At 39.1% G+C, this 22844-nt stretch overlaps 1 protein-coding gene across 4 annotated transcripts in view; it reads left to right on the plus strand.

Annotated features, from left to right (window-relative positions):
• CHL1 (cell adhesion molecule L1 like) overlaps positions 1 to 22844 on the plus strand; it is a 232825-nt gene that overhangs the window by 190795 nt on the left and 19186 nt on the right. For all 4 annotated transcript variants that reach the window (XM_055414340.2, XM_055414348.2, XM_055414345.2 and 1 more), the window contains 6 exons: positions 3350 to 3515; positions 9869 to 9993; positions 14884 to 14985; positions 15163 to 15360; positions 16695 to 16765; positions 21513 to 21735. In XM_055414340.2, the coding sequence (XP_055270315.2) occupies positions 3350 to 3515; positions 9869 to 9993; positions 14884 to 14985; positions 15163 to 15360; positions 16695 to 16765; positions 21513 to 21735 (885 nt within the window). The remainder of the gene's footprint in view (positions 1 to 3349; positions 3516 to 9868; positions 9994 to 14883; positions 14986 to 15162; positions 15361 to 16694; positions 16766 to 21512; positions 21736 to 22844) is intronic.

Here is a 22844-nt window from a genome sequence, read left to right on the forward strand (position 1 = left end):
ACTTTCATCAAGAAGTTTTTGAGTTCCTCTTCACTTTCTGCTATACAGTAGATCCTTGTTGGTTACCCATTTTAAATATAGCAGTGTGTACATGTCCACCCCAAACTCCATAACTAGCCCCCCATCCTTCCCGCTGGCAACCATAGACTCATTCTCTGCGAGTCTGTTTCTGTTTTGTAAGTAAGTTCATTTGTGTCATTTGTTTTTGGATTCCACATGTAAGGGATGTCAGACAAAACTTCTCCTTCTCTGACTGGTTTCACTTAGTATGACACTCTCTAGGTCCATCCATATCTTATATTCTTTTATTCTTTCCTTGTATTTTTTTCTGTACCCAAAATTACCCAACCTGCCAACCCCATGGACTATATTTTTAAGCAACATTAATATTCTGTGATGTCAACTTATATTGGATGTCTCTCTGCATTTTCAAATGATACATGTAATTTTTAAAATACTCTGATAATGTCAATGAAGATGATTCTTTTTATACTTTATTTGTTGTTGTTGTTTAGGCACTAAGTCGTGTCCAACTCTTTTGCAATCCCAAGGATTGTAGCCTGGCTGGGTCCTCTGTCCATAGGATTTCCCAAGCAAGGATACTGGAGTGCATAAACATTTCCTCCTCCAGGAGATCTTCCAAACTGAGGGATCAAACCTGCATCTCCTACGTTGCAGACAGATTCTTTACCACTGAGTCACCTGGGGAACCCTTTATAAAACCAACCTGAATCAAAATTGAGCAACTCTGCCAGGTGAAAGGTAATGAGAGTGAAGTCTGGAATCCAAAGAACCTTCACCTCCCTACTGTCCAACACAGTGCTTGGCCCAAAGTGGACCTCAAAACTGCTAGTGGCCAGAGAGAAGGCCAAGTTCATAAACTTTTGGTCTGCTCTAATGTCCATTGTGTATGTAAGGGGTATATAGGAACCATATCCATGAGAGTTAAGGGCATGTTTTTTTCAACCCAACAACAATTTAAAAGCGTCATGATCAAGTGGGCTTTATCCCAGGGACACACGATTCTTCAATATAAGCAAGTCAGTCAGTGTAATACACCACATTAAGGGTGTAATTGTTACAAATGAAAAAAGAATGTCAGGAGTGGAGTTGATTAAGAGGCTGTACAGCAGAGTGATTAAAAGCATGAGGTTTTCTTTTTTTCCTATTCTCTCAATTCATCCCACCTTCGTCTTCTCCCACCTAGTCCAAAAGTCTGTTCTTCACATCTGTGTCTCTCTTGATGCCTTGCATATGGGGTCGTCATTACCATCTTTCTAAATTCCATATATATGTGTTAATATACTGTATTGTTTCTCTTTCTGACTTACGTCACTCTGTATAGTCGGCTCCAGTTTCATCCCCCTCATTAGAACTGACTCAAATGTGTTCTTTTTTATAGCTGAGTAAGATTCCATTGTGTATATGTACAGCTTCCTTATTCATTCGTCTGCCCGTGGACATCTAGGTTGCTTCCATGTCCTAGCTATTGTAAATGGTGCTGCGATGAACACTGGGGAACATGTGTCTCTTTCAGCCATGGTTTCCTTGGTGTGTGTGCCCAGCAGTGGATTGCTGGGTCATATGTCAGTTCAATTTCCCTTTTTTTAAGGAATATCCACACTGTTCTCCATAGTGCCTGTACCAGTTTGCATTCCCACCTGCAGTGTAAGAGGGTTCCCTTTTCTCCACACCCTCTCCAGCATTTATTGTTTGTAGACTTTTCAGTGGTGGCCATCCTGACTGGTGTGAGATGGTACCTCATTGTGATTTTGATTTGCATTTATCTAATAATGAATGATGTTGAGCATCTTTTCATGTTTTTGTTAGCCATGAAAGCATGAGTTTTGGTCTCTTCCAGTCTTGAGTACCAATTATAGTTCAGTCCCTTACTAATTAGAAAATATTAGTATCATTACTTAATTTCATTTTAGCCTTTAAGTTATCTTCTATGTAAGGCAGAAATATTTTCATAGAATTGTTATAATTATAAAATTTCACAATGAATGTGAACTTCAGAGTCTTGTTAACCAAGTGCTTTTCAAACAGTATTGGTTATCACTCGATATATTTCTGACTTTCAAATTAGGAATAGGATGTTTAGTAATTTACTTGGAATTAGTTCGGTTTGATAATCTCTTCAAATTTCATGCTTGGGATATCAAATAATTAATTTTACTAACAGTTTCACATTTTAATCAGCTTTTTGAGTAACATATAGATAGCAAATACTAGGGCATGATAGTGAAACTGGAAGTCAGCTTCTGAGAGGCTTAGCAAGTACCACACTCTGGTAAAATATATCTGCCTTATTATGGTCCTTAAGAGTAAGGACTATATGTTTGAAACAATTATAATAAAACATTTTTCAATATAGTCAATGTACCAATGTTTGAGCTTTATAGTGTTGATATTACTAGTTTATTTGCAAAATGTGACTCACTGTAACTCATTCAACAAATTCATATTGAGTACCTACTGTATACAGGCTCCCTTCTGGGTTCTGTGAACACTTGAATGTAGTAACAAAATAGGCACCGCCTCTGCCCTCATGGGGCTTATGATCACATTCCACACCTTCATGTAGTTAGTTCATCTGTGCATAGGCTGCACCATTTAACCTCAGGTTTGAGCTAATATTCTATGGTAATAGGAAATTATTTGATTTTCCTCTTTATGTTATTTTTATCACATATCCAAAAGCACTAGAAGGAGAATTTATATTATTTTCAACATCTGGATGCATTTGCTTCCTTGCTTTCTTCTTATTCCCTTTGTCTCGGAAGTAGAAAGGGATACTTCCTCTGAGGTGCCCTGGCCAGGATGGAACAAAATTAGTAATGCTATGTGATGTTAAGAAATGACAGTGTGACAAATAGTGCATGAAGATTTGACAATAACTGTTGACCATTTTGGTTGATTAAATGACAGGCACTTAACAATAATCCCACCGCTGCCAACTTGTTGATAACTTAAGTCTTCCCTGAGAGCTCAGTTGGTAAAGAATCCGTCTGCAATACAGGAGACCCTGGTTCAGTTCCTGGGTTGGGGAGATCCCTGGAGAAGGGATAGGCTACCCAGTCCAGTTTTCTTGGGCTTCCCTTGTGGCTCAGCTGGTAAAGAATCTGCCTGCAATGTGGGAGACCTGGGTTTGATCCCTGGGTTGGGAAGATCCCCTGGAGAAGGGAAAGGCTACCCACTCCAGTATTCTAGCCTAGAGAATTCCATAAACTGTATAGTCCATGGGGTCACAAGGAGTTGGACACGACTGAGCAACTTTTACTTTCACTTTGACAATGAAGTAAGCTGTTCTGTACTTCTGACTGGTATCTTTGTTTTATAAAAACAGATGCTACAAACCTTAGTGTTTCTCCTAAGAATCCTCGGGTCCCCAAATCACATACACTGGAATTACACTGTGAGAGCAAATGTGACTCACATCTGAAATACAGTTTGAAGTTGTCCTGGAGTAAAGATGGAGAAGCCTTTGAAATTAATGGCACCGAGGATGGCAGGTAGGTAAACCATTACCATATCTCATGATATTGGCTTGGGATTAAACCTTGCGTTTGAAAGAAAAATAGTGGGAAAAGTAATTACACTGCATTAAGATATAAAAACTGATTATTACATTTCAGTCTTTAAGGCGATATTTAAAAGGTCATATAATGTATTTCTTTTACTTTGCCCTCAAACATTGGTCTTTTCATTTTTGCTAGCTGTTTTTCATATAAGAGATTCCCTGGTGGCTCAGATGGTGAAGCATCTGTCCACAATGTGGGAGACCAGGGTTCAGTCCCTGGGTTGGGAAGATCTCCTGGAGAAGGAAATGGCAACCCACTCTAGTGTTCTTGCCTGGAAAATCCCATGGATGGAGGAACCTGGTAGGCTACAGTCCATGGGGTCACAGAGTCAGACACGACTGAGCAACTTTGCTTTCATATAATATGTACCATTCTGTAAGGGCAGGAAACAAGTATTCCTGTTATTTGAGGATTGCTTGTGCACGGGCTTGGGTGCTCACCAAGCCACGGCGAGACTGGAGGAATTAGGCCTAAGGGCGCTGCTTCCTGAGCTTTTGGGTTCTCAATGGCATGGCACTGGGGCTGCAGTTCACATGGCCGATGCTGCTGCTGCCTTCACTGCCCCCTCAGCCCATTGGTGCTCCTGGTGAATCCAGCACTGACACTTCTGACACATGCCAGAGTCTCATGTCTGCTCACAGGGCCCTGGTAGCTCAGACAGCAAAGAATCTGCCTGCGAAGCAGGAGACCTGGGTTTGATCCCTGGGTCAGGAAGATTCCCTTGGAGAAGGGAATGGCAACCCACTTCAGTATTCTTGCCTGGAGAATTCCATGAACAGAGGAGCCTGATGGACTACAATCCAAGGGGTCGCAAAGAGTAGGACAGGACTAAGTGGCTCACTCAGCCCCAGAGGAGGAGATGGTGTCCTTTCCCTCTCCCTCCCAGTCTCACAGGAGTCTATCTCATGAGCAGAACCTAAATCATATCTTGAACCTTTCCCATTAGTTAAGTATGGACAAGTACATTTCTGAGCCTTCCACTTTCTTTGTAGAGAATATATAAAAGTAGAGAAGAGAATGTAGAGTAATGTATGAATAGATGCTGACTAGTTCTAAACATCATTAAGTACATCAAAGGAAATATTGTTTACTGAATACATATGCTGTCTTTTGAAAGCAGAGGACAGTTCTCCTTTCTTTTGCATTGTTGCTGGGTTAGGTATTAAACACTGACCATGTTTGATCCAAGTCTCACCTGCAGGCTTATTTTGTTATCCATCATTCTGAATGTCTAAATCTGAAGATCCTTAGACAGGACTTGCTTTTCTACATGAGGTGGTGGCATTGTCATTATTAAGAGCGTGGGCTCTGGAGCCCAGAGGCCTGGGTTGGAATCCCAGCATTGTCACTTACTGGGTTTGTAACCTTAGACAAGGTGCCTAAATTTTTCTATATTTTTAAAATTTTTATTGAAGTAAAATTTTTACAGTGTTGTGTTATTTTCTGCTACACAGCAAAGTGAATCAGCCATCCATATACATACATTCCAATGTTTTTTATTTCCTTCCCATTAGGTCACCACAGAGCATTAAGTAGAGTCTCCTGTGCTGAGCAGTGGGTTCTCATTAGTTACCTGTTTTACACACAGTACTATATACACATCGGCCCCGATTTCCCAGCTCATCCCACCACCACCCACCTTTGTATTCATACATTTGTTCTTTGCATCTGTCTCTATTTCTATTTTGCAAATAGGTTCCTCTATACCAATTTTTTTCTATATTCCACATGTATGTGTTAGTATTTCTGACTGATTTTACTCTGTATGAGAGTCTCTAGGTTCATCCACATCTCCGCAAAGAGCACAGTTTCATTCCTGTTTATGGCTGAGTAATATTTCACTGTGAATATGTGGCGCATCTTCTGCATCCATTCCTTGTCGGTGAACGTTAAGCTTGCTTCCATGTCCTAGCTGTTGTCAATAGGGCTGCAGTGAACATTGGGGTTCGTGGAATATCTTCTGGAATTATGCTTTTCTCCGGTTGCCTAACTTTTCTGTGCCTTAGTTTTATATTCTATAATATAGTTTAGTTCAAAAAAGTTTTTCAGGGTAAGTTCATCATAGGATTATTGTGCATTAACCTCAAGTACTAGAATAGACTCACTTCAGTTCAGTTCAGTCGCTCGGTTGTGTCCGACTCAGTCCAATTTAGCCGTGATGATTCATTCTACTCATTTCTCCAGTACTCTTGTCTCCTTGCTGTTACCTGGTTGGTCTCTTTTGGTATTTGTGAGTGTGTGTGCCACTTCTCTCTAAAGGTATTGATTGGTCTTAGCCTAGGTACTTAATTTATTCTGTAGCATCTCTTCTGTAAGTGTAGTGTTAGTGGAAAGACAGCATACCTACTGCAGCCGGTTGTCAGGGACATAAAAGGAGAGGAGCGTTGATCCCTAATAGGCTCCACATTGCAGCAGAGATCTTCAGCCTTTGGTTAGGTGTCAGTTGATTGACCAGCTGCTCAGATATCCCCAAACTCTCCCTCTTCTTTCACTACTGTCTAGTTATCTGAGGTCCTGCATATAATCTCTGGGTTATAGCTGAAAAGGAAATCAGACTCACGGCTTGTGGGTGATGTTACGTGCATATTTAGGCCCTGAATCCAGACATTGGAAACAGCCTCTTCCTGTGACTGTTTTACAGCTTCTGCAGGATGCTGACTCTGGCTCTCTGGTCACCAAAATAATGCAGATATTCTTCTAGTTTTCTTTAAATACTGGGTAGGGGGAAGGATAATAACCTTAACGTAGAAGGGATATCTGGGGTGGGAAGGGCTGGGAGTGACTGTTGCTGGCTAGTCTTGACTGGAGCTATGAGCAGGCATGAAATTTGAGCAGGAAGTTGAGGTCACAGGTGTCCGCTAAATTTCTGTAGAACCATTAGTAGGCTCCTCTCTTTCACCTTCTGCTGGGGTGCCTTTTCGTTACTAGTCTGGGAGCCAGAGCTTTTTACCTAGAAAGTGGTTGAATTTCTGATCCAAAGGCACGTAAAGGGGGAGAAAAAGAAGTGAAAATACCTGCTTCTCTTCCTTCCTGTCTCCTGTCACGTACAGGGATGTGATGAGTGTTGAAAACTGCCACCCTGGGCCTCTATACTTGCCGGATGCCTCGTGTTATTTTAGTGCCTCTCATCCTTGCTTTCACTTGATTATCCTCACAGCAAACCTGTTAGGAAGGCTGGAATGACCTTAAGGGATTTTCTGTGGATGTCTATGCTGCGGAGGCTCTAGACAATCCAATGTGGTTAACATGGTAAAATGAAATGGAAAATGGATGTGACATCAAACCATTTGTAAAATTTAGACTGTGCTTAACAAATGTAACGGGCACTCTCATGACTACGGAGTGAAGGACTGTCCTGCAGGGGAGGCTGCAGCGGGGTTTGGGATGTGTCTCTATGTCTGTGATCAGGAGGAAGAGGGAAAAGCTGTCAAGAGCACAAGTGGGAAGGCTTTGTCTTGGCATCATGGAAGGGGCACTTTTCCCCCTCCAAAATCACAGCAAATGAATAGGGTAGAACTCAGGGGTGGAAGATAGGGATCCAGAGCTATAAGGCATTAAATTAGGCAGAGATTATAAGGATAGAATGGCCCCTTCCTAAGAAATGAAGAACTAAGGTAGTTTGTTCAAGCAAAAAGGCAGAAGGAAGGGGAGTTGGGGACATTAAGAAATGTGATGAGTCATGAGCCAACAATGAATTGAATCAGTTTGATTAATATTATTAGTAACACTCTCTGAGCACATATTAAGTCAGGCTCTGTACACGAATCATTTACTTCTCCTGCAAGAGAAAGAAAATACTGGTATACCCATTTCTTGGATAACATGAATTAGGCCCCAAGTTTTGTTCAGGATTATACAGTCATGGGGCTTCCCTGGTGGCTCAGAGGTTAAAGCGTCTGCCCCCAATGCGGGAGACCCGGGTTCGATCCCTGTGTCGGGAAGATCCCCTGGAGAAGGAAACGGTAACCCACTCCAGTATTCTTGCCTGGAGAATCCCATGGACGGAGAAGCCTGGTAGGCTACAGTCCACGGGGTTGCAAAGAGTCGGACACGACTGAGCGACGGAATGGGATACAGTCATAGTTGGAGCCTCAAACACAGGTCTGCAAAGAGAGAACCATTTGTCATGTTGTCTGGAGTGAAGTCTGGCTGTTACACAGACAGGAGCAAGAAAACAATGGAGGTTAACGTGGCTTGGGGACTAGCAAGCTGGATGTTGCGGATGAGGGAGGTGAGACATTGCAGGTGCTGGCAGGGTTCTCAAGGAAGATAATTAAGCAGGTAAAAACAGGGAAGGACTAGGAGGGACAGAGATGAAGATGAAGCCAGAGAGCAGGTTCTATAAGCAGAGTAGACTCCATTTTTAAAATCTATATTATGCTTAACAAATGTAATGAAAGGACTTCTTCAAGCAAAATACAGTTGACCACTGATGGAAGCATAAGAGAGACCTAAAGGGTTGTGTTCTTAGGCACTGAGAAATTGGAGCTATTTCTTATTTCTGCACAGGAGAGTGCATCCTTGCTAACACAAATAGTCAAATTTTGGTGTGAGCGAGAAGTCCCTAGGTATCTTGTTCAAATGCAGAGGCCCTTACCCTGTTCCCAGAAGTTCTGATTCAGAACCTGGACTGAGGCCAATGCATGGAATTTTAATAACTTCCCTTGGTACATCATAGCTACCAAATTTCAAGAGCCAGTGGGTCATCATTCTACCTTGATTAAAATGAGGCACGTTTCTGAGTTCTTAAAACACAGAGCATTACAGAAAAGTTGCCCTTTCTTTCTGGCCTCAAACAGCTGCGCACCAGGGGATAAATCTTGGCAAGAAGATTGTAGGCTAGATTTCAGCTCCTCTGGGCCCTCGTGGATGTGCAGGGCTCAAACAGCCCTCCTGAAGATTTTTTTAAATCATATTTCTTCATCTAAGCTGGTAAACTTTGCAAGGTTGTAAGTGTATGTAATATTCTGATATTTGTACCGAATGGACACATAGCTAACATGAACTGAGAAACTGATTTATGTCAAAGCTTCTTTATTAGAATTATAGTGAGTTTCTGGACTAGCAATACCAGGTAGTATCAATTGGCAAATTGTTCAGTTATTGGCATAAAGCTAAGGGGCTGACTTTGTCTATAATCAAAGGGAAGAACCATATTTAACTTTACTACAGTTTTAAGTGGTTTCTTTTAACTCAGAATTTTCAATAGTTTCTATGAGTTTTATATTTAAAAAAACTATGTAAGATTTTCTTTCCTTCTCCACAAGGAAGACATTGTTTTTTTCAACCAAATAACAAACTGCTGTGAATGCATCTCAAATTTAATGGAACTTTATTTTTTTAAAAAATCACTTGAATAATTAGGCTAGTAATACATAGGCATAGAGGAAAATGTATAATTTATCTTAAAAAATCATGTAAACTCAATTAAAAATTGGCTGCTGCTAAGTCACTTCAGTCATTTCCGACTCTGTGTGACCCCATAGACGGAGGCCCACCAGGCTCCCCCGTCCCTGGGATTCTCCAGTCAAGAACACTGGAGTGGGTTGCCATTTCCTTCTCCAATGTGTGAAAGTGAAAAGTGAAAGTGAAGTCGCTCAGTCGTGTCCGACCCTTAGCGACCCCACGGACTGCAGCCTACCAGGCTCCTCCATCCATGGGATTTTCTAGGCAAGAGTACAAATAATTTAAAAAAAGCATCAAATAATTTCCAAATAGAAGTCCTAGTCTGCCATCTAGTGTTCAAATAAGTCACAGAGTTTAATTTGTATCAGCTCTTAATGTGTATTCTATGTGGGAGGTGGAAGAACAGAGAAAAGAGAAAGTTGTCAAAGACAGATTACCACACTTCATCTGAGATATCCTGGCTCTGTAGAACTGAGGTGAGATTCAGGAATCCATCTTTGTAAGAAGCATGCTAGCCGATCCTATGTAGGTGGTTCCCCAAACATGCATTAGGATACATTTGAATAGTTCTTAACTGTTGTAAGGTAAGGATACAGTCCTCAGACACACCAGGCAAGACAGTTTCATCACTCACCCATGAATCCCAGATGGTTGGGTTTCATAAATTAAAAACATTTTTGTGTGTTTGAATAAAGTTTTATCTCCAGTTTTCAACAATTGCATTCTCCATAAAATTTGCATTATGTGACAAGCTTTTTTGTTTTCTTAATTCTTCCTTAAAATATTTTCCATGGGGAATATTTCTTTTCGACAGGATTACATTTCTTTTGTTTCTATCATTTTCATCCTCATCACAGACTCACTTTTTTTCCTGGTAGGATAATTATTGATGGAGCTAATCTGACAATATCTAATGTCACCATGGAAGATGAAGGTATATACTCATGTTCAGCTCATACTGCTCTGGATAGCGTTGCTGATATGACGCAAGTAACTGTCCTTGGTAAGTGCACTAACAGAGAAATCTTTGTTCATTTTTTTCTCCATTACTGATTAAATCCACTGTTCTTGGCAGTTAAGCCAATGATTATTTAGGCCTGTGCATGTTTGTTAGTTTGAATTTTTCAATTAGTTACCCTACTTTCAAATGCTTTTACCCCTTCTTATTCTGGAGAAGTTAATTAATGCTTAATTTCTTTATTCTGCTTGGGTAATGTTGCCAGAAGCAGTGGGAGGTAGGTGATGCTATTAGCAGAAAGCAAACTGAAGTACGCTTGAGTTCCCAGGACCCTTGAGCTGTACACAGAGAAATGTGGCTGAGGGACAGAGGTGGGCTAGTGTGGAGAGGTCAGGGTGGGGTCCAGTGGTGATTAAACAGTGGTCCTGATCTAAACCAGAGGCCGGACCGAGCTCAATTCCCAGGGCCCCATTCGGAAGGAGAGGGAGGGACTTGAAGGGTTCTTACGCAGAAAAAGGCTTCTGATTTTTTTTTTAATAATAATTCTAATTAGAAAGCAATGTGCATGCCCCTTTGGTATAATCAATGCAATTATGCTTGCAGTCATCCATGTTTACAGCGCGTAAACTGTTGGTTAGCTCTCCTAGTTTCCCTTCGGGATTCAGTCTCACCTGCTCTCTGAATCTGGAAAATGGTGGACATCGATAAGCCGCTTACCCTCAAGCTTTCATTTGCTTCAGCCAGTGGGGAACCATGGCAATAGAGGTGGTGGATGGAGGGTGTGTTCTCCGAATACTGCCTCCCTGCAGGCTGGCTTGTCATCTATGCTCTCAGAGAGGCTTTGTCCACAGCTCTCCCTGATGGAATTCTAGTAACTGCCCACACCCTACCCTGCACCCCGGATATTCTGCTCATATCTTTTGAGTCTTTATTACAAACTCATTGAATCACCTTAAGTTGTGTGAACTGTTTACTTTTTGCTGGGAGCCTAACAAAGACATTTTTAGTTTTCTCTTATTACTGTATTTCAGTGGGTAGCACTTAGTTTTCCTTTAGGTTGCTGACAGTCCTTAAAGTGGTTTGTTGAGAGAAGGAGAGAAAGTGTTAATCACCCGGTCATGTCCAACTCTTTGTGACCTCATAAACTGTAGCCTGCTAGGATCCTCTGTCCATGGAATTCTCCAGGCAAGAATACTGGAGTGGGTTGCCATTCCCTTCTCCAGGGGATCTTCCCAACCCAGGGATCAAACCCATATCTCCTACATTGCAGGCATGTTTTTAGTGTCTTAAGCCACCAGGGAAGTATGTTAAATGCCTTGACCATGTGTCTAGATAAATCCTTACTATTAACAGGTATTTGTATCCTTAGCACTCTGGTCACAGGGATTCACAGGGAGGTTGCCTCCCATGGGTACAGAACGAGAGGAAAGAATTCAGTCCCTCTTGAGGTAGGCTGGTGGAAGATGGGAAAAGAGGCTGGATCTTTACTAGTGAAGCCAATGACCACTTTATTTCAAATGAGATACATGACCACCATGTTTCAAGTGAAACAAATGACCACCTAAAAATCCCCCAAAATGTTCCGGTTTTACCTGTCAGATGATAGGTGGTATGGACTTGGTTCAAAAGAAACCTTTTTAGGAGATGTATTTCAGCTACTTCAGGGAACTAAAAGCAGAAAGGTTCAATCCTTAGTAATCATTCCAGTAAGTGATTCACCAGATAAAATGGTTAAAATTCAGGTAGACTGGAGTTTGTCCCAGGTACAATTTTAAATGTCAATGTCAGAATCCATGGGCTTTGCCCTCAAGTATTTTGAGCAATGGCATGGAGACTGGCGTCCCTATCACCTGATATATGCCATCTAAGTTTTCTTGTGAAATTTGATATGTTAGTCTTGTAATTAGGCTGCCATCTTTTAGAACTATTAAAGTTTGATAATTTTAAAGAGTGGTTATGAGTCTATGTACTATTTATTGATGAAGCAATTGCCAAATGTTTTTAGAGTGAAAATAAAATGATATTTAATGAGATGGAGGCATCCTCTTACCACTTCTTAAAGTTTATACCCTATTTTTTCAGGTCAATCTCTGATTTTAAGAAGTATATCCCCATAACTGACAGTAACAAATGTCAAATCCATGTATAGTTTCTAAAAGACTCTTTTTCCTGGAAAATAGGTTTTTTTTTCTTTCTTTTATTTATTTATTTTAATTTTGATTGGAGGCTAATTACAATATTGTACTGGTTTTGCGATACATTGACATGAATCCGCCCCAGGTGTACATGTGTTCCCCATCTTGAACCCCCTCCCACCTCCCTCCCTATCCCATCCCTCTGGTTCATCCCACTACACCAGCCCTAAGCATCCTGTATCATGCATCGAACCTGGACTGGCGATTCGTTTCACATATGATAATACCATGTTTCAATGCCATTCTCCCAAATCATCCCACCCTCGCCCTCTCACACAGAGTCCCAAAGACTGTTCTATACACCTGTGTCTCTTTTGTTGTCTCGCATACAAGGTTATCGTTACCATCTTTCTAAATTCCATATATATGCGTTAGTATACTGTATTGGTATTTTTCTTTCTGGCTTACTTCACTCTGTATAATAGGCTCCAGTTTCATCCACCTCATTAGAACTGATTCAAATGTGTTCTTTTTAATGACTGCTGCTGCTGCTAAGTCGCTTCAATCTGTACAACCCCATGGACAGCAGCCCACCAGGCTCCCCCATCCCTGGGATTCTCCAGGCAAGAACACTGGAGTGGGTTGCCATTTCCTTCTCCAATGCATGAGAGTGAAAAGTGAAAGTGAAGTCGCTCAGTCGTGTCCGACTCTTAGCAACCCCATGGACTGCAGCCCACCAGGCTCCTCCACCCATGGGATTTTCCTGGCAAGAGTACTGGAGTGGGGTGCCATTGCCTTCTCCATACTCTATTGTGTAAATGTACCACAGCCTTCTTATCCATTCGTCTGCTGATGGACATCTAGGTTCCTTCCATGTCCTGGCTATTATAAACAGTGATGCGATGAACGTTGGGGTACACATGTCTTTTTCAATTCTGGTTTCCTTAGTGTGTATGCCCAGCAGTGGGATTGCTGGGTCATATGGCAGTTTCCAGTTTTTTAAGGAATCTCCACACTGTTCTCCATAGTGGCTGTACTAGTTTGCATTCCCACCAACAGTGTGAGAGGGTTCCCTTCTCTCCATACCCTCTCCAGCATTTATTGCTTGTAGACGTTGCGATAGCAGCCATTCTGACTGGCATGAGATGGTACCTCATTGTGGTTTTGATTTACATTTCTCTGATTATGAGTGATGTTGAGCATTTTTTCATGTGTTTGTTAGCCATCTATATGTGTTCTTTGGAGAAATGTCTGTTTCTTTCTTTGGCCCATTTTTTGATTGGGTCGTTTATTTTTCTGGAATTGAGCTGCAGGAGTTGCTTGTATATTTTTGAGATTAATCCTTTATCAGTTGCTTCATTTGCTATTATTTTCTCCCATTCTGAAGGCTGTCTTTTCACCTTGCTTAAAATAGTGTTTTAAAGCATATCGTTGACCCTTTTCAATCAGAAGTTACTTTCAAAAGCCCTGCCAGAAGCATCCTTGAAGAGCAACATTCTTTGAGGTCTCGATTGCAGTTCATCTATCATAGTTCCATGTGATTCTCAGAAAGAGCAGATTTTAGTGTCAGACAAAACAGGCTGCACTGGTTGTTTCAAGAAATTTGAGAAGTAGTAGACTTAGTTAATGCTGAAGAGAAGCTTAAGTTCTCTGAGTTCAGGTATCCTCAAGCCTGTGGAGGAAATAAATTCTTATTTAGGGCTCTAATGGCAACCCACTCCAGGGTTCTTGCTTGGAGAATCCCAGGGACGGGGGAGCCTGGTGGGCTTCCGTCTATGGGGTCACACAGAGTCGGACATGACTGAAGTGACTTAGCAGTAGCAGCAGCATAGTGAATTATCATTTAGGATTCTACAGTGTGAACGTAGTCACTGACCATATTTTAAAAATAAACTTGCTGTCTTCTGAAGTGAAAACAATGTTTGTCAGTATAAATTCCCAACAGTTGTTAAATACAGGGATAATGGATGTTTTTTCCCCACTTGGAGAAAAAAGCTCACCTAAGAAGGTGTCATTAGATATGACTTTGATTGTCTTCTCTGAAAAAATGTGTACTTGAATTCACGAGAGAGGTGAAACCAAATTTTAGAAGTCAGGAGCATTAGTGATACAATTTTTTTTTTCTTTTACTGTTCCTTTTATGTTTAAAGTACCAGAAATTTCCATGTACTTTAACGCGCTTAAAATGTGTCATTGCCTACTCAGGTTTCTATTCTCTGTCACAACATTTATCAGCTCAATATCTTCTTCCAATACAAGTCCCTTTCCTATTCTTTTTTAGAAGTCCAGGTATGATATACTGATAATTCATTGCTATAAATGAAAAATCCAAAGCATGTCGAAAAGAGAGCCTAAATTCATGTTCTTATTTTCCTGTACGTATAGGACCTAAGTTTATCATTCTAATATGATAATTACATGCATGATTTAAGTGATAATACACTGTTTACTTAGTCACAAAACATTTATGTACTAGGCACTGGGGATGTAAAGATGAATAAAGTATGGTTACTACTCTGGAAGATCTGTTCAGTCCCATACAAGAGATGAACCAAGCATATAAATAAGAGTATGAGCTGTATTAGTCACAGTAAAGGGAGGTAATACTTATAGTTGGGAACAGATGTGGATGAACTTGCATTTGAAATAGAACCAGAAGGTCAGGTGAGATTTGACAGGTCAGAGTGGAGGCAGGGGCATGGAGGGGAAGCAGGGGATTGCAGTGTGCCTGAGTGAGAAAGTGTGATTGAGAAGACAATGATCTGCTTTCTCCTTACCTTTATTTTTCATTATTAATCAGATGTTCCAGATCCCCCAGAAAACCTTCACTTGTCGGAAAGACAAAACAGAAGTGTCCGACTGACGTGGGAGGCTGGAGATGACCACAATAGCAATATCAGCGGTAGGGAAGACTTGGGGTAGCTGTGCTCTCCAGAGTTAAAATTAATATTAAAGCCATTGGTGCATGAGTGGCTTATCCATAAAACATCCTTTAAAACATTTAATATTATATATAAACTTTAGTATAACAAACATTCTCAGTCTTTTCTAATGTGTTTTTCTGTGTTCCTAATGCCAGAGTATATTGTAGAATTTGAAGGAAACAAAGAGGAGCCTGGAAGGTGGGAAGAATTGACTCGAGTCCAAGGAAAGGAAACAACAGTTGTGCTGTCTTTGGCTCCATATGTGAGATACCAGTTCAGGGTCATAGCCATGAATGAAGTTGGGAGAAGCCAGCCTAGCCACCCATCAGGCCATCATGAAACACCCCCAGCAGGTATGGGCGCTCACACCTCAAATTTCTAACAACATATTTTAGTTTGCTGCATCCTTGAACATCTTTTTTAAAAAAGGATTGATGACATGGTATAGGATTTTAGATTTCCTCCAGTAGAGAACTAACAACACGGAAAATAGTCAAAGGACATCAGTCTTGTAAGTTGTATATAAATATTTGAGGTACATGAACAAGCATTATTCTGAGCAATTTCTGATAGCTGAGTATTATGTTAAAATCAGGTATCATAAATAAGTTGTAAACTAAAGTTCAGTATGTATTAAAGTCAACTTTCTCTTTTTTCTCCTCATTTCAACTTTCTGAAGTAAAACTCTTGACGTTATAGATAGTGCATTCAATTTTTACTGCATGTAATGTAATTTTGTGTATTTTTTGTTATCTCAATAGCTAGATATCTAATATCTATCTAAAATCACAAGATGCTTTAAAACAATTCTCAAGAACCAACATGCTGTAGTATATACAGAATTCAAAATATAATATTTTAAACATGAGCCCTATATAATGTTATAAACCAATAAAGCAAAATATTGATAGAGCTGAAATTTGTATTACTGAATTGGAAATGATTAGCAGTGTGGTATTAGCATGTTTTTTTTTTCCCTCTCTGTCTGAAATAAATATGTTAGGATATAATTCCCTTTGGGGATTGAGAAAGTATAAGCAGAGATAATAATCAGGTACTTGTATGATTTTAGTATAAGTTCATCTTGGCACTAAACTGCATCCTTCACCCTTCTTATAAAATAGATTCATCCAAATATATTTCATGGGGACATTACCTGCTGTTTCCTATTTGATGTCCCTAAAACTTAGCTGTTGATGTTAATATGTGACCTTTAATTTTATTCACGTAGAGACAAACTTTCATATCACATTTCTAACAATAATTCTAAAAGAAAAAGTAAAGCAGACTTAAAACTAAAATGTATATTTAAATAGTGTGTTTAGAATTTTAAAAGCAGGCTTAAAATGAAGACAGATAAAGTAAACCTTTTATTCTCCAATGAATAATAATTATATCACTCCATGAACATGATTTTATTCAATATATATATATGTAAAAGATGCTTTATGTAAGGTGAGATGTGTTAACTATTGTGATCATTTCATAATATATATAAATATAATGTGTGAAATATGTACATTCTAAAATCATTATATAAAAGTGCTGTGAATCTTTTTACAAACTGGGCCAGATATAAATAAATATAATAAAAGTTATGTAAAAATTGTTTTTTATGCACAGAGGGATGATATGTCTATAGATCATACAATGGGGAAAAGTAATTTTAATATTTATAATTTTTCAGCTCCAGACAAGAATCCACAAAACATAAGAGTTCAAGCTTCTCAACCCAAGGAAATGATTATCAAATGGGAGGTGAGGATTCTTTTTGTTTTACTTATTACTTTTGTGTTCTTTTTACTTTTTTTAGGTCCACATCCTAAATATAATGATAAAACAATATCTTTTAAGAACAGATGAATACTATTTATATATTTTATAAATATATTTTATTTATATATTTTAAAAAGTCATCGTGATTAGAATGCTGTAAAATAGAGTTTAACTGTGGTCGATAATTTAAGAAAGTTTGTACAGGCTGATTTCATTATAATCCATCCCCCAAAGTTTATGATTCCTAATATCTTTATTACCAATATTCTTAATCCTTTCCCATTCAAAAAAAAAAAAACCTACTGATAATCTTTCACTGTCTTTTGTCACATGGCCAATAAAGATTAAGCATATCAAAAGTATGACCCCTAAGGAACAGTCACAACTTACTATTAGGCATTCTGTGTACTCATATCAAATTCTGAGACCAATGTTGTCAAGAGAGCATCGTTAATACTGTGTCCTAGATACAGAAACGGGTCCATGACCCGTTGACTGGTCCATCACCATACAATTAGAAATCAACAAAACTAGGATTTCCACATGAATATCTTTGAACTTCAAACTCTACTTTCCTTTTTGAATTTTGCACAAAAGTTTGTATCTGCTCAGAATCCTTTAATTTTTTTAATGCCATTTCTAAATTTCTTCTGTAACAGTGGAAAACTTTTTCTCTCCTCTATTTTGACATGTTTCATGAACAAGTATTTTAACTTACTTGAAAGTAGGTTACCATTTAGCGATTCTAAGTAATAACAGATTTCTGATATTGAAGTCACTGAATTTTACAAACATTTTTTAATGTATTCTGGAATGTATTAATTTATTTCCACAACTCATTCCAGATGTGATTTTTGGAAGAATTTTAGAATGTACAAAGTTTGATTTCCTTTTTTCTTCATCATTGATTGGTCTTATAACATTGACCATACCTACAAAATATGTAGTCAATATTTTTATGTAAAACTAAACCTTTATTCCCATTTCAGTGAGAGTAAGCTTTGCAAACTTAAAATTTGAAAAATAATTGGCAATATACAGAAGTTAAATATAATCAAGAATAGTATTATTTTCTTGAATATATGGCCACAAATAGCTACTACCACATTTAAAATTACATTAGCATCTTATCCTTTTGGAGTATCTATTTTAAGTTCCATAGAAATTTCTATTAGATAGATGATATAACTGGATTAGATGACAATAATAGTGTATAATTATCAGGTCACTTCCTCAGAGAAGTGCACCATTTTCCACTAACATTAGTTCATTAATTGTCACTACTCCTCTGGGAGGGCTCTAGTAGCTCCATGCTGTCAGCATTACATTTAGTGCAGAGAAGCTGGGGCTACAGTTTTGTGATCTTACCCAGATGCATGCCCTGAGTCAGTAATGAAGAGCGAGCTGGGATCTGCAGTCCTTCCTACTGATCATCCTATTCATAAATCACTCTGTCCCCACCCCCAAAGATACACAAGACTAATTACTAGTGCTCTCTTCTTGGAAGAATGGGATTAAGCTATGAAAGTGTTTACAGTTTGTCTTTGAAAAGTAAATGACATGTAATTTAGTAATTAACTGACCAGAGGAAGGAAATAGAGATTTGGAATTAAGCTGACAATTACCTTCATAATATATTCCATTGTGTTCCATGTCATTTTGAAATGTCAGAGGCCTAATAACTATAAGCATAACCAGTGAAGTTAACATTTACTCATCAGTTATTCTTTTGCATGAATTATCTTGTAAACTGGAGTTAAATGACAGCTATTTCCCCAAGTTGACAAGCACACAGTATAAATTGATTACCAGATCCCCTCTAAAGACTGACTTATGAAATAATTCCTATCTGCAAGATAATGATCAGAGAGGAGCAGTTTGTCTAAAAAAAAAAAAAGGAAGAAAATGTTGATCTTTCACTAAAGGATTACATAGGAACAGACTGGTTGTCCCTAATTCTCTTTTGGTTTTTGTTTTATTTTTAGCATTAGCTATGAATAAAAGTATTATGAGGTCCTTGGTTTATATATGGCAGTCAAAAATACTCTTTGTTTTCCTGAATGTATAATCTAGTTGGAGGGACAGACAATAGGCAAATACAGGAGAAATAAAATAATATCATTATGAAACATTAAATGGATAAAAATAATATTCAAACTTTTATTTGTAACTTATTAGTGAATGTGCATTTACTCATCGATAGGTGAACCTTATTTTACAGTCAAAATGGATTTCAGTTATCTAACTCATGTTCTATTGTATATACAGTATCTTTATAAATTTGGCACATTAAATATTAAGGACTCACTTTTTTAAGTGACATTAAATTTTAACAACGATGAAACTACTCTTTTTAGTTAACATTATCTTCTAAGATAATGATGAGTTTATTCTTAAGTATTAATGTATTTATGTTACATTTGAACTTCAATAAAATAGCAAATATCTAATCTCACAGATTCCAGAAAATGATCAAAACAAACAAAAACCCATTTCATTAATGTTTGGGAAATAGCAACTTCTCCAATTACCTGGTTATATGATCACATCCAAGTGGTTTAAGCCCTCTAAAGGTTGTAGGACTTATTATTTCTACTACAGTGGTAATCAGAAAAGCACCAGCTTTAAAATGAACTTAGGCAGTACAAAAAAATCTGTCCAGTTTCTAGTCAGTATAACCTTGCTTTGTTCATAGATCTCTTTGAAAATACGATAGAAGTTCAGTTTTGTTCTAAGTAATTATACGTAGAAAATTTCGCTAGCAGTTCCATGGGTTTTCAGATCCTTTGAAGGGCATCCACAGACCCCATCTAGAGATGCCTAGACATCAAATTCAGAACCTCTTTTATAGAGATGCCTTTCTTAAGAGCAGCTGCATGAGGGGAAGGAATGCCGGTGATCTACCCCGCTCCCACCCCACAGCCCTGGCTACTGTGGTTTGTTATCTTTGTTTGGGATCTATTTGTGAATTTGTTGAGGTTTATGTTGTCCACTGTCTGAAAGCCAAATACGAAGTATTCCTGCAGTTTCTTTGGGAGTCTAGGCACCAAGGAGGCTGGCGATTTAGGTAAGATTTTTTCTTAACAGTGTTTTTTTTTTCTTCTTAACACTAGGGTGGCACAGTTTGTTTTAAAATTTTTCAAAGAACTTTATCAAATGCAGCTATTTTTCTTGAAGCAAAACATGCATAAACTGAATAATAGTATTTGTACATATTATTGTCAGTTGGGACTGAAGGTAATTGTAATTCCAGATTGTAGAATGGAACTAAAAGCTTGTGGCCTGACTTATCTGGGCAGTGTGACAGCCTCTGATAAGTTTATCTATACGAGAGTAGGAAATATCTTGGAGCAAAAGCTGGAAAGCAAAATATAAACAATGACTGTGAAAATCTTAGAAAGCTTTTGATTTCATATTTTTTCCTCTTAGAGAATTTAACTATTAACCCTAGAATAAGCACCCGACTTGAAATTACTGTGCTGATACACTGCTGTTATTTTAACTTTATTCCATCCAGTCCCTCTATTAAGTACTTATAAATTAATCTGAGTCAAGAAGTATTGCAGATTCTATAAAAACATTACATATGGTTATTGAATCACTTGCATATACAGACCTCCAGTGTTCTTGCCTGGAGAATCCCAGGGACGGGGGAGCCTGATGGGCTGCCGTCTATGGGGTCACACAGAGTTGGACACGACTGAAGTGACTCAGCAGCAGCAGCAGCAGCAGCATATACAGACAAAATTATCAGTTATATAAGTGACCCTTATAAACCTATGGCTAAAATCAAATTTTTATGTATTGTATATAATTGATTAATTTAAATGCATATTCCCATTTTTGTGATATTAAACAGATGGTTTAAATCACATTAATGTTTTTTAATTAAAGTACTATTTAATTAAAAGCTAGAGTGGAAATAACCAATCTCCTATTCGAGAAATTCCTCCAGTAAATATTCCTACAGCAAAATAAACTGGAGGATGGGGAGCGCTTTCTCGTCAAAGAGATAGAAACAGAATGGGCAAGGAGCTGGGAACTATTGTATTATAAAGAGGAGCTACATCTTCTTGGTACTAATGCACACAAATACATATTATCCAAAAATATTTACTTGCTCTCTCTCTTCTCTTGGAAGGAAGATGGGGGATAATGGATGGAGTCAGATGGAAGGAGTTTTGACTGAAAAGCCATGAAAAAAATCCCATTTACATTTAGGGATTCTGGAGTAGAAAATGGCAACCCACTCCAGTATTCTTGCCTGGAGAACTCCATGGACAGAGGAGCCTGGCAGGCTACAGTCCCTGGGGTTGCAAAGAGTGACTGACACTATACTTAGGGAACTCATAGCCATGTCCTTTTCATTTCTGCAGTTCTTTAGGAATGAACAAATTAGAATATAGAAGAAAGTGTGAAGAAAAGCTAAAACCTTCTATGGAATTTCTTAGTAAATTCTTTCATATATGAACAGTTAGAATTAACCACAAGGGCATAATCCAGACATCTAAATTGTGGGATTCTTTCTATTTGGAGAGGGGAAGGAGTAACTCTCAAGCTTAAATGAACAGAATGACAAAACTTTTCACGAGCATTTCCAAACCAAAGAGGGGGATTAAAGAGCTCAACAAAATGATCCCTTTTTTGCCACATTTCTTGTACCATTTAGGGTGGCTTCTCTGCCCCCTGACTCAGCATATCTGTGATCATGCCGACCTTCTGTTTTTAGCCTTTGAAAGCCATGGAGCAGAATGGACCCGGACTGGAGTACAGAGTGACCTGGAAGCCACAGGGAGCCCCAGTGGAGTGGGAGGAAGAGACAGTCACCAACCACACCCTGAGGGTGATGACACCTGCGGTCTATGCGCCGTACGATGTCCAGGTCCAAGCCATCAATCACCTGGGCTCTGGCCCTGAGCCACAGGCAGTGATCCTCTATTCTGGAGAAGACTGTAAGTGATGCAACTGACACCCACCACTTCTAGCATAGCTTCTCTCAAGTAGATGGCACCCCTGTCGAGGAGCATTTTTGAGCAAGTACTGCATGCAAAGAGGCTATACTTAGAGTGGGAGATAAAAAGAAATTGAACACATGGTTTCTACTTTAGAGCTGACTGCGGGAGAGTTGTCAGGATGGTGGTGAGGAACATTGAAAGGTTTAATTTTATTCAGTTTCCCCACAAAAACTACTTCCATAATGAACATCAAAGACTGGAACCATCAGTACTCACAGTTCAGCAGCATGACTCTTAGAAGATGTCCAGTCATGTGCCCTTACCTGTCAAGGACCTCCTAACAGCTGCCTGCTGTCACACCCTGGCCTCAGGGCTGGAGCCTTCCTAAGGAAAGTGAGGTGCAGACCCAGATTTCCGTATAGAATCACACGCAGAATCTTGAGGTACTAATGACATGATTTTATTATTAGGTATTTATACCATAAGAACTGCTGCAAATAAATTTTTGGAAAAAGGAAAGACACTGCATTGCAAATAACTAGATAGTAGGCATTATTCTCATTGTTCTTACAGTATCCAAAGTAATATTTTGATCCCAGAAGAGAAGAAGGGCAGGAATGTGAAATGACTAGCTCCTTATTTACCTGCTATCTGTGTTCTCACTAGGACTTCCCTGGTGGCTCAGACGGTAAAGCGTCTGCCTACAATGCGGGAGACCCAGGTTCAATCCCTGAGTCAGGAAGATCCTCTGGAGAAGGCAATGGCTAACCCACTCCAGTACTCTTGCCTGGAAAATCCCATGGACAGAGGAGCATAGTAGGCTCCTACAGTCCATGGGGTCACAAAGAGTGGACACAACTGAGCGACTTCACTGCCACTCTCTCTGTTTCCACTACTCAGGTCTCCTCACTGGGACTCATACGTTAGTCTTGACTGCGGTGGGTTTGGTTTACTTCTCTGTAGTTAGCTCCCCTGTAGAATGGGGATAATAATAATACCATTTTATGGGACTGTTCTGAGGATTATGTGAGCCAATCCTGGATAGGCTCTCAGAACGGTGTCTGACACACAGAATATGCTCAATTAATGTCATTCATATTCATCAA

Source organism: Moschus berezovskii, chromosome 24, assembly GCF_049115385.1.
Source record: "Moschus berezovskii isolate FMDL1 chromosome 24, NW_MosBer_1.0, whole genome shotgun sequence".
NCBI classification, from domain to species: domain Eukaryota; kingdom Metazoa; phylum Chordata; class Mammalia; order Artiodactyla; family Moschidae; genus Moschus; species Moschus berezovskii.